General features: G+C 43.8%; 1 protein-coding gene across 2 annotated transcripts in view; it reads left to right on the top strand.

The window, feature by feature from the left end:
- The window catches only part of Prkar2b (protein kinase cAMP-dependent type II regulatory subunit beta), a 105,820-nt gene that overhangs the window by 18,671 nt on the left and 72,079 nt on the right, over positions 1-15,070 (top strand). For both annotated transcript variants that reach the window (XM_060366832.1, XM_060366828.1), the window contains exon 2: positions 5,191-5,226. In XM_060366832.1, the coding sequence (XP_060222815.1) occupies positions 5,191-5,226 (36 nt within the window). The remainder of the gene's footprint in view (positions 1-5,190; positions 5,227-15,070) is intronic.

The raw sequence follows: 15,070 nt of genomic DNA, 5'->3' as shown, positions 1-15,070 counted from the left end.
ACATGTGTGTCTATGTATTGAGGTTGGGTGTAGCTATTTAATCTTTATATTTATCTTTAGCTACTCTGTGGGTTCTTCTAACTCTCTCCTAACAATATCTTCGTTGGCTCAGCTCAGCTTCTCCTGGCTCAACTGTCACCAGCTGTCTTCTCCTATTCTCTCTGCTAGCTCAGTTCACTTTGAACTGTCGCTTATCTTTACTGTGCTCAGCCATTTTTTTTTTTTTTTTTTCTCTAGCCCTACTCAATCTTCTTCCTGCATTAACATTCTTCTCTGACCCTACTCTTCTGTCTCCTGGAACCTACTCCTGCCGTTTCCACCTCCTCCGCCTTTTCCTTCTCCTCCTCCTCCTCCTCCTCCCTCCCTCCCAGCTCCCAGCCTCAGTTGACTTTTTATATTCTCTCCTGTTCCCAGAAGTCCAAGAGCCAACTGACATTGAAGGGCATAGGTCATTTAAAGGGCCCGGCACATAAAATATTTCATACTGCAGATGGGTGTCCTCAGTTCTCTCTGCCTTGTTCTTTGAGGCAGGGTCTCTCACTAAGCCCAGAGCTAGGCTTGTGGATAGCAGTGAATGTCTTGTCTCTGTGCCCCGAAGTGCTGGGTGTTGGGGATTTGAACCAAGGTCCTCAGGCCTGTAGTGCGGCAGGTGTTCTTACATACTGAGCCATCTCCTTAGCCCTGTAGGTATCTTCTTTTGAGAATCTGTATTACCACCATTCACTTTGTATACTTTAAAAGTGTTGGTGTTAGTCTGCGGCAAGAATTAGTCTCCTGTGGTGGATGAGTTTGTAGTTGAACAAGTGTTTTCAAAGGATGCGATCTTTTTTTTTTTTTATTTTTTAATCAGTTACATTTTATTAACTCTGTATCCCAGCCGTGTCCCGATTCCTCATTCCCTCCCAGTCCCTCCCTCCCTCATCTCCACCGTGCCCCTTTCCAAGTCCACTGATAGGGGGGACCTCCTCCCCATTCATCTGATCCTGTTTTATCAGGTATCTTCAGGACTGGTGCAAAGCCCTCCTCTGTGGCCTAACAGGACTGCTCCTCCCTTCGGGGGTGGGGAGACCAAAGAGCCAGTCATTGAGTTCCTGTTAGAAATAGTCCTTGTTCCCCTCACTTTGGGAAACCAATTGGTTACTGAGCTACCACAGGCTACATCTGAGTGGAGGTTCTAGGTTATATCCATACATGGTCCTTGGTTGAATGTCAGTCTCAGAAAAGACCCTGTGCCCAGATATATTTGGTCCTTGTGGAGCTCCTATCCTTTCCCCATCAGACTAACTCCCCTTCTTTCTTATGATTCCCTGTACTCTGCCAAAGGTTTGGTCATGGGTCTTTGCTTTGAAAACACTGCTAGTTAGAGTCTTTCAGATGCGCTCAGTAGACTCCTGTCATACGTTCAATGCACATCCCATCTGTCTTTCTAAACGAGGATTGATCATCTTACCCCATGTCTGCTCAATTGATTATCTTTTATAGGTGTATAGATTTCATTATGTTTAGGATGCGATCTTTACTTCATAAAATCTCCCAAAAGAAGAACAGCTCTGACCATTCATGGTTGTAGGTTGAAGGACAACGATTCATCAGGTTTCATGGCGGTGATCCAGTGGGCCAGCAGTACAGCCCAGGGCGCCTTTATGGTGCAGTTTTCCGCCCCTCCCCTCACTGCAGTGGTGTGTGCACTGCAACTTTTGCTCGCCTGCTGCTCCCTTCCAACGTGGCTCCTAAGAGAGAACACGTGGGTCTTTGCTCAGCTAGATGCACACTTGCTTCCAGTCTTCTTCCCTGTGTTACTAACTACAAGAAGACCCTAGAAGAAGTATGGTGTCTCAGCTTCCTACAAGTATAGGGCGGGAATATTTGTGTTTCTTTTGTGTCTTAGAGAGGGTATGGGGATAGGGGCATGAGCGATTGGAATTTTGCTGACTGTTGAACATGGTGTGGTTCTTGACTGTGGCTAACCACCTGCCCTTTACATCACTCATCTTGTTAACTGTCTGTTTCCAGGCCCCGCTGATTGTCCAGTGGCGAGAATCGCCACCGTGGGGCTTACACGCTCACAATCTGGAAGTAGATGCAGTGTGTAGGAAGACTGTCACAGACATACAAGAGAAAATAATCTGTGCTTTTTAAGTAGGTAGGTGCCTTAGCATCTGAGGAAGAAGACGTATGTGGTTAGGTTCTTCCACCTGTGTGAGACTCTTAACATGAATGCTGTGGGTGGAGCTGGACCAGATGGACTGTTCTGGTCACCCACATACCGCAAATGGCATGGCAGCAATGGGATGGTTTTCTAAAAGCATGTAAGAGCAAAATTCCAGACAAAACAAAACACAAGAAAGAAAGAAAATTTAATCTTTGGTTCATACTATTGGGGAAAGAACTATTTATTATAAGTGTGCACATGTGTGCGAGAGTGTGTCTGTGTGTGCGTAAGGAGTGTGTATATGTCATGGTATACACGTGGAAATCAGGACAGCTCTATGACATTGACCCTCTCCTCTAACGTGTGTGGTTCTGGGAATGGAGCTTAGATCTCTAGGCCTCTGTGACACATTCCTTTACCCACTGAGCGATGTTGACAGCGCAGCACTGGGGAAAGGTTGATGCATATTAAAACTTCAGGAAGTAGCCATGCGCATGTCTACAGCCCTGTGAGGATCCAGGCCCAGATAGTTACAGATAGACTCTTGCAAACTCGAATGTCTAACAGGTTATTTAAAAATCATATAGGGGTGAGCAAGACGGTTTATTTGTGAAAGGTCTTATCATGCAAGTGTGAGGACCTGAGTTTGAATCCCTGAAAACCACATAGAGCCGCATAAATGAACGTGGGTCTTAGACATCAGAGCTCGTATATGCAAATGAGAAGCACACAAGAATTCTTAGAGGCTGTGGGCCAGCCAGCAAGGCCTATGTAGAGGAGAGACCAAAACAAAACCTGGTAATTCCACAAGGATCTCTCAAAAAGGTGAAAGGCGAGTGTGGACATGGGAGGTTGCTCTCTGACGTACAGTGTGGCAAGCATGCATGAACACACACAGTGTCTACACACAAACACACATACAGAGAGAGAAAGACATAATACTAATGGAAGTCACAAAAAACAAGCTCTGGCATGCAAGGCTTTCCCTTCTTGTACAGGAGTGTTCTGGAGGTCAACTGTCAGTACTGTGCTCTGAATCAAATGGGATAGTTCCCCCAAATTCAGAGAACAGACTCTGCTGGGGCACCCGGATAGTATGTTTTAGACCCTTGGCTTTGACACTCCCCCCACCCCACCCCAGGAGGTGTTCTAGATGACAGGACCATGGTGGGAAATCTTCAAGAAAAATGCAGAAATATAAGGTCTGTGGAGAACATACCACAGCTCAAGCCACAGCAGCGTTGTCTTCTGGAGAGGTTGGTAGGGTGGGGCACTGAGCAAGGGGTCTGTCTTCTGTTCCAAGGCTGTGACAGGCCCTTGGCCCTCCACCTGCCCGTGCTCCCTCTTCTGCATTCCTGTGGTTGGATTCACCTGGGCTGTCTTAAGTCATTGTCCTTGTAAGCCTCGAAGGGAGCTCTGTTAAGTTCCCCTTCATGGGGATACAAGAAGGGAGTTAAGATATTCATGAAAACCATGGGTTTGTGTGTGTGTGTGTGTGTGTGTGTGTGTGCGCACACACGCATACAATTTATCTTTGTAAAGTTGCTTTTGTAAGTAATTTGTATCTGCTGAATTACTGTGGTGTATAAAATATAAGTAAGATTTTTGTATCTTGGACAATTTGGAGGATACAATTTTGCTAGCATATACTTGATTGATTGAGACAAGGTCTCACTCTGCAACCCTGGCTGACCCGAAATTCCCCATGTAGACAAGATTGGCTTTGAGCTCAGAGACCTGCCTGCCTCTACCTCTTCAGTGCTGAGATTAAAAATGTGCACATCACTCTCAGCTTATCTATTGTTTTAGTAGGTGGATTTTTTAGTTATCTCATAAACTTTATGCTACTGAAGATTGGTATGGGGAAATAGCATTGACCTCTCACTGTGCAGTTTGAGATCTCAGTCTTTCCTTCCCTTCCCTTTCCTTTTTCCTTTTTTCCTTTCCTTTTGGGTTTTGTTCACTTTGCTGCAGGCTGTGTGTGTGATCTATCAGAAGCTCATCACTTTTTAAATGTTTACTGTAACATTTTCTTATTAAAAACACAAAGGTAGTGAGTGACGCTTAAAGCTTGGCATATCTGCCCTACATACCCTTTCTCCTAATGCTTGCTCCTGCGCCAACATATCCTTCATGAAACCACAGTGCTGAGGCCGTGTCTTCCCTGTCACCATGTTGTAAACAGCATTCATAATTACTGCTTTTAAAGTCTTAAAGTGTTGACACATACAGTAGTAGAGCCATGCTTCTTTGAACATACGTGCTGGCCTTTCTTACATGGAGTGAATCACTCATTTACCCACTTCTCTTGAGAAAGGAAAGTTTACAAAGAACTCCAAACCTTTTCCATTTCTTGAGATAATTATGTCTGAAAAATTGAAGAAGAGACCCAGAACTGAGTGGAATGATGGTGAGGGCAGATAAAGGCACGCAGCACACACCAGCCTGTAACGTGCACATTTGTGTGTGGTGGGCACCTTGCAGTCTGAGACTGGCAGGGATAGGCTGTCCTGCCCCTAAGCCTGAGTTTATCTTCCATGAACATTTTCAGTTTGTTTCTTTTAGAAATGCCTGCTGCTTAAAATATCTACGGATCTGTTGCTTTTCCCTTGTCTAGTAGCACTTCTTCAAGACACCGCAAAAGTGGATTGGGAAAGGACACAGAACAAAGCTGCATGATGTAGTTGCTGCACTGTTTTCTAGCCGCATTTATAGACTTACCCTGTTCCAGTTAGGCAGAACCAGCATACTTTAACGGGGGATGGGGGCATTTAAAGTGTCTAGGGGAAATTATTCGACAGGTGAAACACTGATTTTATGTTATATTTCTTTAGGGACTTTTACCTCCTTTATTGGTATTAAAATGCTTTTTTCCCAAGCATTTAATTTTACATAGCTTGTATTTCTTCTTGTATTTTTTATACATTTCAATTTATATTGAAATTATGGAATTATGTAACTGATTTGAATCTTTTTTGGTTTTAGAAAAAATAAGATTTAAAAAAATCTAATCATATTATTCTGTTCTTTTCTTTTAGCTCCAGTTATAAACAGATTCACAAGGCGTGCCTCGGGTAAGTCTGACCGTCCTATGGACTTCACTCGCTAGTGGGGGCATTTAAAAGATGATAATTGTTTTGGACAAGAATGTACAAAGAATAATTAATATGGAGTAAGAACTTATTTGTTCATCTTTTTCTAATATGAACCTACATGTGATGTAAGCGTATATTAGGAATTAAGTGAAAATTAATTAAGCCACGTGTGGCTGTGGTTAAGTCCCACTGTGACCCAGGCTGATGTAGACTTCATCTTACTCTGCACGTTTCTTCTTGCTGCTTGGATGGCTTTTTCATTTACCGGCGACACTTTAGAAGCAGTGATTTGGCAGATGGGCAAAGGAGACCTAGCAACAATGAGGAGGGTGCATTTTTAACGATTCCGTGGGGAGCCTTTTAGAGTGGGAGCAAGCCACTTGTCATTTTAAGTTGCTGTCTTAAATATTCCCCGGTGCCCTGACCCATGGCCGGGGAGAGCCCTGTACAAAGTGTGTAAGTGGGGTTTATATGGGCCCTGTAACTCGTGGGGTACAAGGGTTTACAGTTAGAGGTGTTGCTATCCATACTCATTTGAGTTAAGGGGCTGGGGGTGTGGAAATGGGTCGGTGATTTCCCTGTGGAGCAGCTTCTCCGAAGGCAGGACCAGTAAAGTGTATGTACCGCATTTTCCTTAAGAGAGTTCCTCTTCCTCCTATGTACAGCTAGAATTATTTTACTCAGAAGTAGAAGGTAAATATTTCAAAGATGAAGGTCTTTGGAGCCAGATGTAAAAACTAGTTATTTATTTCATAAAATTGCCTAGTTTCAACTGTGTTGTAATGCTCAAAAAGCTTTAAGCCTGGTTTTTATCTTTAATTTGCCAGCAGTCAGCGGACTAATTTACTCTTGTACACGATGACCAGGTCTGTAATGATAGAAATGAGGGAGGTGCACCGTGATGGCAGCGCCACTCTCAGCTGCGTGTGATCTCTGCTTATTCATTCTAAACAATGAGATGCAGGCTTCGGTGCCGTCTGTGGAATAGGGTTGTGTTCATGTCTGCAAGGTGCTGAACTTTATCCAGAGCAGAGCTTGACTTGAAGCGTGGCTTTCAGAAGTGGTAGCTACCAGGAAGGAACAATTAAAATTGGTGCCGTGTGTCTTGCCTTGATGGCGTCAAGTTCATCCAGTGGGAGCAGCGATGGGTCTTAGAACGATCTCCCTTCCCGCCCTGTGCTTTATGAAGTGAGACATTTACTTACGAGTGGGTTCTGTTAGTATTTGTTATGAGATGTATTTTCTTCAATAATTGATGGCCCGGTACATAGGTTAGTTTTCAAACACCATTATTTTACCTCTCCTCCCCTAAATGTGTACTCATTGTCTCTCATTAGGGCCTGGCTGGACGTGTAGAGCTGAAGGAATGCTAGCAAAGAGATACAATTAAAATGAATTCATTTCTAGTATCACAGACAACTGCAAATGCCAGTGAAATCAATAGGAAAAATTTCATTATAAAACAACGATAAGCCTGAAAGGAGACAAATTGTCATGCTGTACTCTGAAAACCGTTATGAGAATGACTCTTATTGCTGCTTGCAAGTACAAGAGGTATTCTACAGAGACTCCCAGCCAGTCTGTTACTGTGCATTTTCTATAACTTTTTAAACTTTTGGTCAAGAGAAAGGGAATTATGTGTCTTAGGAAAAGTGTTATATATGGGTACATAAGAATATATTTAATTATCTACATGTCTATCTTTATTTGCTGTATTATAATTCTTGTGAGATTTTGTCTACATGATTCCTGGCTAAAATCTGTAGGGGCAGTCTGAGATTTTCTGAGAGGGCCCTTCTGCAGCTCTGTTAGTTCAACAGCAGTTTAGTGGGGGAGCTATCCTCCAACTCCTTATAAAGAAACATGTCTTGAAAACAAAAAAATAGATTGCCTGTTAAAAATATAGAAAATTGTGTGTAATTACTGAGCTTGCTTAAGGAGTCTTTTTTGGTGGAGTTTAGTTTCAGTAATATTTTTCTTTTAGCATTAGACTGTAAAACTTTAAGAAGCAGAATCTATAGGGAAGAAAATCAGTTAGATAAAATCATCCAGAAGCCTTTGAGTTCATTTCTTTAAAAGTAATAATTAAAAAAAAAACCTACCATATTAGTTACAGAATAGGATAGAAACGCTGTGTTACAACAATGTGTGTGAAAATGGGTGCTTCGTCACTGCTGGTTAGATGAAAACTTGGCAAGATGTAATGTTTCTCATATTCTAAGCTCCTTAAATCTTTGAGTTTGGAGCTTTCAGTATTTATGTTGCATCTATTAAAAATAATGTTCAGATCTGAGTGCTTTAAATATAACAGTCCTTCTTTTCTATTTCGTTACTGTGGTTCATGAAGATGGGAGCTATGCTTATGATAAGATACTCAGCAGGAACATTGTTTAGGTTCATGCTCATTTTCTTATGTTCACTTTAATTTATATTGATGTATGTGTGTGGGTGAATGTATGCTGTGTGTGCTGTGCCCTCAGAGGCCTTCAGAGCCCTGGAACTGTAGTTAGAGAAGGTTGTGAGCCCCAAGTGGGTGCTGGGAATGGAACTCTGGTCCCTTGGAAGAGGAGCCAGTGCTCTTCCGTGCTGAGCCGCCCCTCCACCCTCTGTTTTCGTATTTTCAGCAGCTCAGTTTCTGATTTCTTCTCGTGTCATTTTCATGTATTTTTAGTGTTTGCCCACAGACCCATCAGTTATTGGTTCTGTAAGGAAAAGCACCAGTTCTAGTCAATACTGCAAAATGGAATTCCTTAGTTTTCACCCTTTAATGCAGGGTGAAGGCTGTGGCAGTCCAACTCATGGGAATGAGTGGGGACAGTGTTAGAAGCCCAGAGCCTGGCCACGCAGGGTCGGTTGGGTAAGTTCTACGAGCATGCAGGTGGTTGTCAGATGTCTTCTGAAACACAGCTGCACAAACCTCTGATCTCTTCCTGGCAGTGCCTCACTGAACCCATTTTACAGACAGCACCGTAAAACCTTGTTATTAAAAATAGAGGCCTGCTTTTGGTCTTCTTTTTTTTTTCTGTCTTAGTAAACACTTATTTTTTTATAATTTATTTTTATGTGCATTGTTATTTTGCCTTCCTGTATGTCTAAGAGAGGGTGTCAGATCTTGGAATTACAGACACTTATGAGCTGCCATTGTGGGTGCTGGGAATTGAACCCAGGTCCTCTGGAAGAGCAGTCGGTGCTTCTAACTGTTGAGCCATCTCTCCAGCCCCTCATAAGCACTTCATTATAGACAGGAGCCTAGCATACCTCCTCTGAGAGGCTTTACCCAGCAGCTGATAGCAATGGATGCAGAGATCCACAGTCAAACATTAGACAGCTCAGGGAGTCCTATGCAAGAGTTAGGGGAATGATTACGGGAGCCAATGGGGTCAAGGACTCCACAAGAAAACCAGTAGAGTGAACTAATGTGGGCCCATGGGAGCTCACAGAGAATGAACCAGCAACCAAAGAACATGCATAGACTGGTTCTAGGCCCTCTGCTCCTATGTAGCAGATGTGCAGCTTGGATTTCATGTGGATCCTCCAACAACTGGAGTGGGGCCCCTCTCTGACTCTGATGCCTCCCTCTGGATCCTATTCCCCTACCCAGGCTGCCTTGTCTGGCCTCAGTGGAAGAAGATGCTCCTAGTTCTACAGAGACTTAATGTGCCAGGGTGGGTTGGTACCCATGGGGGACCTATCCTTTCTCTGAGGAGGAGAGGTGAGAATGGGGGAGGGGTACAGAGGGAGGACCGGAAGGAGAAGAGGGGGCCTGCAATCAGGATGTAAAGTGAATAAATGATATTTTTTTTTATTTTTCATCAATTACACTTTATTCATTCTGCATCCCCCCATAAGCCCCTCCCTCCTCCGCTCCCAATCCCACCCTCTCTCCTCCCTCTGCATGCATGCCACTCCCCAAGTCCACTGATAGGGGAGGTTCTCCTCTCCTTTCTGATCTTAGTCTATCAGTTCACATCAAAAGTGGCTGCATTGTCCTCTACTATGGCCTGGTAAGGCTGCTCCCCCCCAAGGGGAGGTGATCAAAGAGCAGGCCAATCAGATTATGTCAGAGGCAGTCCCTCTTCACATTACTATGTAACCCAATTGGACTCTGAACTGCCCTGGGCTACACCTGTGCAGGGGTTCTGGGTTATCTCCAAGAATAGACCTTGGTTGGAGTATGAGTCTCTGGGAAGTTCCCTGTGTTCAAATTTTCTGGTTCTGTTGCTCTCCTTGTGGAGACCCTGTCCTCTCCAGCTCTTACTATTTCCCAGTTCTTACCTAAAATTCCCTTCACTCTGCCCAACAGTTGCCCATCAGGCTCAGCATCTACATCGATAGTCTGTAGGGCAGAGGCTTTCAGAGGCCCTGTGTGGTAGGTTCCTAGGTTGTTTCCTGTTTTCTTCTTCTTCTGATGTCCATCCTCTTTGCCTTTCTGGATGGGGATGGGACATTTTAGTTAGGGTCCTCTCTCTTGTTTAGTTTCTTTAGATGCACAGGTTTTAGTGGGTTTGTCCTATGTTGTATGTCTATATGGGTGAGTATATACCATGTGTGTCTTTTTGCTTCTGGGACAACTCACTCAGGATGATCCTTTCCAGATCCCACCATTTACCTGCAAATTTCATGATTTCCTTATTTTTCATTGCTGAGTAATATTCCATTGTGTAGATGTACCACAATTTCTGCATCCATTCTTCAGTTGAGGGGCATCTGGGTTGTTTCCAGCTTCTGGCTATTACAAATAAAGCTGCTACAAACATGGTTGAGCAAATGTCCTTTTTGTGTACTTGAGCCTCTTTTGGATATATGCCCAGGAGTGGTATGGCTGGATCTTGAGGAAGCGCTATTCCTAATTGTCTGAGAAAGCGCCAGATTGATTTCCAGAGTGGTTGTACCAGTTTACATTCCCACCAGCAGTGGAGAAGGGTTTCCCTTTCTCCACAACCTCTCCAGCATGAATAAATGATATTTTAAAAATAAACAGAGAAATACAGAGAAATGTTTTTTTTCTTTCTTCTTCTCTCTTCTGCTCTCTTCTTCCTCCTTCCCTCCCTCCCTCTCTCTCCTTTTCCCCACCCCTCTCTCATTGGGAGGCTAACAATAATATTCAAGTTTGTCCTAAGGGATAAGTGGTTTCAATAAAATGCCCAACAAAATGTCTGCTCTTTCCAAAATATTAGTGCTGAGCTCTCTTCCGCAGAGTGCTTTAAATCAGTAAAGCCCTCAGCACCGACCCTTCGCCCGTCAGAAAGAAGGGTTAGCCCTGGAGTCCTCACACTGAGACCAGTCTTTAATCAGAGCATCTCTTTCTTATTGTTTGTGCGGCACAGGGTTCCCAGAGACACCAGCGATTTTCCGTGTGGTTTTGTTTCTAAAGGGGGAGAGTGGGGTCCAGCCAGTGCTGACACAAATTGGCCCTGCATGCCTTTTGCTTGCTTGCTTGCTTGCTTGTCTTGGTTTTTGTTGTTGTTTTCTGACCACAAGGTTTTATTTAGAAATACCATATTAATAGAAACTTTCAAAGAATAGCTGAATGAGCACATTTACCCAGATTCCTTGATAGTTAATTCATTATTTTGACACATTTGCACGCCCTCCTTTCTTTATGCACCCACACACATATGCACACATATTTTTATTTTTTTACATGAAGGAGCCCAGGCCAGCTTTGGATTCATAATACTTCCCCCCTCCCTCAGGCTTTTTAGTGCTACCATACCCAATCACCCTTTTTATTTCTTATTGACCCTTTCAGGAATTCTGAATTCTTAAGTGTGTATCTTCAAGGGGTACCCAACGCACCCTGGCACCTCAAGTCAGAGCAGCACTAAGTTCATCCCCTCCCACTGAGGCCTGACAAGGCAGCCCAGCTAGGGGAAAGGGATCCAAAGGCAGGCAATAGGGTCAGAGACAGCCCCTGTTCCATTGTTATGGGACCCACATGATGACCAACCTGTACATTGGCTACATATGTGTAGGGGGCCTAGGTCAAGCCTGTGCGTGCTGTTTGGTTGTTGGTTCAGTCTCTGTGAGCCCCCATGGGCCCAGGTCAGGTTACTCAGTAGGTCTTCTTATACTGACCTTGACTCCTCCAGTGCCCTCTATCTTCCTCCCACTCTTACACAGAACTCCCTGAGCTTGGACTGTTGTTTAGCTGTGGGTCTCTGCACCTGTTTCTATCAGCTGCTGGGTGAAGCCTCTCAGAAGACAGTTATGCTAGGCTCTTGCAGAGCAGAATGTCATTAATAATAATGTCGGGGGTTGGCCCACTCGCAGGGGTGGGTCTCAAGTTGGGCCAATCATCGGCTTGCTGTTCCCTCAATCTCTGCTCCGTGTCTGCTCCTGCACTTCTTGTAGGTGAGACAAGCTTTGGGTCGAAGGTTTTATGGGTGGGTTGGTGTCCCCTCCCTCCACTGGAAATCCCACCTGGCTACAGGAGGTGGTGACCTCAGGCTCCTTTAGCGCACTCTTCTGTGTAATGTATTAGTCCTGTAATTAATGGAATATAAATTTGATATACTATTGATGATAGAGTCAAACTTTTTCTGTTGTCCTACTAAGGGCTCCTCCCCACCTCCGCTAAAGACTCTCTGGCTTGGTATTGTGTTTAATTATTCTACTTTGGTTTTCTTCTTTTTCTTAAATTGACTTTGTGGAATTTTTTGGAGTTTTGAAGGTTGTTCCTGATAGTGACTAGTGATTAGATGCTGAGAGTACGTAGGTGGCACAGGCACTGTAGCTGACTGACACAGGCCTGGGGTCTGATGCCCATGGGGTCTTTGCATTGATGTTTGGCATTGCTTTCGAGGTCTGCCCCTGACGGGTCTTGCTCTAAGAAGCACTTGGTTCTTATAACAGAAGTGCACACACAGGTTCAGATAATGAACTTGTAGACTTTCTTTAGTCGTGAAGATAATCCAGTCTTTAATGCTTTCCCACAAGTGTTGAATAGTTTGTTACAGTTTTTTGTTTGTTTGTTGTTTATTTTTTCGAAACATGGCTTCTCTGTGTAATGAGCCTTGGCTTCCTTTGTAGACCAGACTGCCCTTGAACTCACAGAGATATGCTGGCCTCTGCCTCCCTGAGTGCTGGGATTAAAGTCATGGGCCACTATGCACAGCTCTGTATAGTATAGTTTTAACAGAGATAAAATTTTATTCTTTTTTTTTCTAAAATTATTATTAAGAAAAATTCAGAGTTGAAATTAAGGTTTTTAAGTCTCACATACTTGGTGACATTATTAAAATGACATTAAAAGTCCCTATAAAGTAAGAAAAAATGAGGAAAAAATTAAAAATTTTAATCCTCAAAAGAGTAGGGGATCAGCAGAAGTTCACTTCTCATCTTGAATTGGGAACATATGTTTTGCCTTGGTGTATATATTTTGTAGCCGGTGTTCCTTTGTTTCTCAATGCTGAGAGCTCTTAACCGCTGGTCATTTCCCCCAAAGAGTGCTCTGATAGTGTGAGCCTGATCTGCTGCTGTGATACCAGGTAGAACTGAAGTCTAGTGCTTAAAGCACTTTGAACCTGATGATCACCGGTACTTGACAGCGCACGCTGAGAAAATACTACTTTGCTAAGTAGCTTACTAATTTATTTTGCAAACATTTACTAAGAATCTCCTGTGTCCTGGGTATACCACTAAGGATGTAGGAATAAGATGCAGTCCGTATAAAATTCACATTCCAGTAGGGAAACTAGCCATGACTCATATTATATCAAAGGTGGAAAACCTGGTATCCACAAAGTGAAAGGAAGAAACAGGTTATGCTCTTAGGACATGGCGCATAGCAACGGTGCCATTTGAGCTGGCCTTAAAGCTTGTAAACATATGTATTTGACCAATAAAATAAGGATATTTGTACTCTATCACTAATAGCTGTATTTATTCAGTGTCATTGTATGAAGTCTATCTTCAGTGTCCTTAGTAGCCAGTCTAAGACTCCGTTTCTCTGGGTATAAAATAATACTGTTCCCCTTACAGGACATTTGTAATAATTTTGCAGTAGAATTTGTGAAAACATGTGGCCCAGTATTCTCTCCAGTTTCAGTTTGGTTCTGTAGCACCAACCTGCTGGCTGTGTTTGTCTTGTGACAAGGCAGGGGCCTGGGCTGGATAGCCAGGTAGGTTACAGCAGCTCCGTGAGGAGGCAGATGGAAAGATGACACCAAAGGTAGGGCTGAAATCAAGAAGCAGACAGTTCTAGCAAGGCAGCAGGATAAAACCAGAACTCCCACACTGGGCAAGGGAGGTGAGATGAGGGCTGAAGGGACCCAGAGAGGTTTGATGAGCTGCCAGGACACAGTTCTGGCTTTTGTTTAGGTGAGGGAGATCTCGGAGAACCTCCTAGAACCATCTCCTCCTCTGGTTGCTGTACTGAACCCAGAGCAGTATTAAACATGCTATCTTCCAAAACCGACCAAGTGAGCAGAGCAATCGTCTGTCTTATCTCTGGCTTATCTGTGTACCACAGCCCTGACTGACTGACTGTCTAACTGACTGACTGACAGTTCTCAAGCATGCTGTCTGCATGTCTTTCTGCAATACAGGACTTGGACACCAGTGGCATCTTGGAAAGTGTTGGGTTTCTGGTTCATTTTTGATAATTGCAGGAATATTGACAAACTTCCTCAAGGATATTAGGGAAACTTAGCTGCATTTCTCTCAGAGTTCTGTGTGAGCTTCCCAAGCAGGAAGAGAGGAAGATGACAGTAATACAAGATCGACAGTGCTGGTAAGGGGGAAGGGATGGTGAGTGTTCTTCCCATGTCTTCAGGCCCTTCACATAGTGCCAGAAGATGCTGAGGGCCTTGGAGGACTGCCTGGAATGTATGCAGACAAGGAACCTCAGCGCATCCTCCTTACTATAGCACAGTCCTGGAGCTGGTCAGAGGACACAGGTGATTTCCAAAGCATGAGTAGATACAATGGACATTTGGACTCAGCACAACTATTCTTGTTATCAGGGTTTAGTTTTCTGTAGCACAGACTCTGAGTAAATAACCATTTTTTGTTTCTTTTTTCTTTTATTTTTCTAATTCATTACAGACCAGTACTTTTATAAAATAAGAAATTTCTATAGAAATGCCAGAAAGCTATAGTAGTTTTTAAATACTTTAAAAAATTATTTATGTATTCACTTTACATCCCAATCATAGTCCCCCTTCCTCCCTCTTTCCTCCTCCCACTCCCCTTTTCTGAGGAATAGAGGAATGTCCCCTACTAACTCAACCAAGCTCATCAAATCACATCAAGACTGAGTGTGTCCTCTTCCCCTGTGGCCTGGCAAGGCAGCCCAGCCGGGGGAAGTGATTGAAAAGCAGGCAACAGAGTCCATGTCAGAGGCAGCCCCCATTTCTCTTACTAGGAGACCCACATGAACACTGAGCTCCTGCCCATTGGCTACACTTGGTGGGGGGTAGGTCCAATCCATGAATGGTTCTTGGTGCTTCAGTCTCTGCAAGCCCCTTTAGGCCCTGGTTAGTTGGCTCTGTTGGTCTTCTTGTAGAGCTCCTGTCACTCCCAGGTCCTTTTGTCCTTCTGCCTACTTTTCCAGTAGACACCCTATGCTTTGTCCAGTGTTTGGCTGTGAGTCTCAGCATCTGTTTTGATCTGCTGCTGGGTGGAGCCTGTCAGAGAACAGCTATTCTAGGCTCCTGTCTGTGAGCATAGCAGAATATCATTAATAGTGGCAGAGGTTGGCTCTCTTCCATGCAGTAGGTCTCAGGTTGGGCCAGGCATTGGTTGGACATTCCTCCAGTCTCTGCTCTATCTTTATCCATGCACATCTTGTAGGCAGGATAAAGTTTGGTTAGAAGTTTTC

Source organism: Meriones unguiculatus, chromosome 1 (assembly GCF_030254825.1).
Source record: "Meriones unguiculatus strain TT.TT164.6M chromosome 1, Bangor_MerUng_6.1, whole genome shotgun sequence".
Classification (NCBI taxonomy): Eukaryota; Metazoa; Chordata; class Mammalia; order Rodentia; family Muridae; genus Meriones; species Meriones unguiculatus.
Note: the sequence above shows the minus strand (reverse complement) of the source record. Positions and strands in the feature narration are given on the sequence as shown.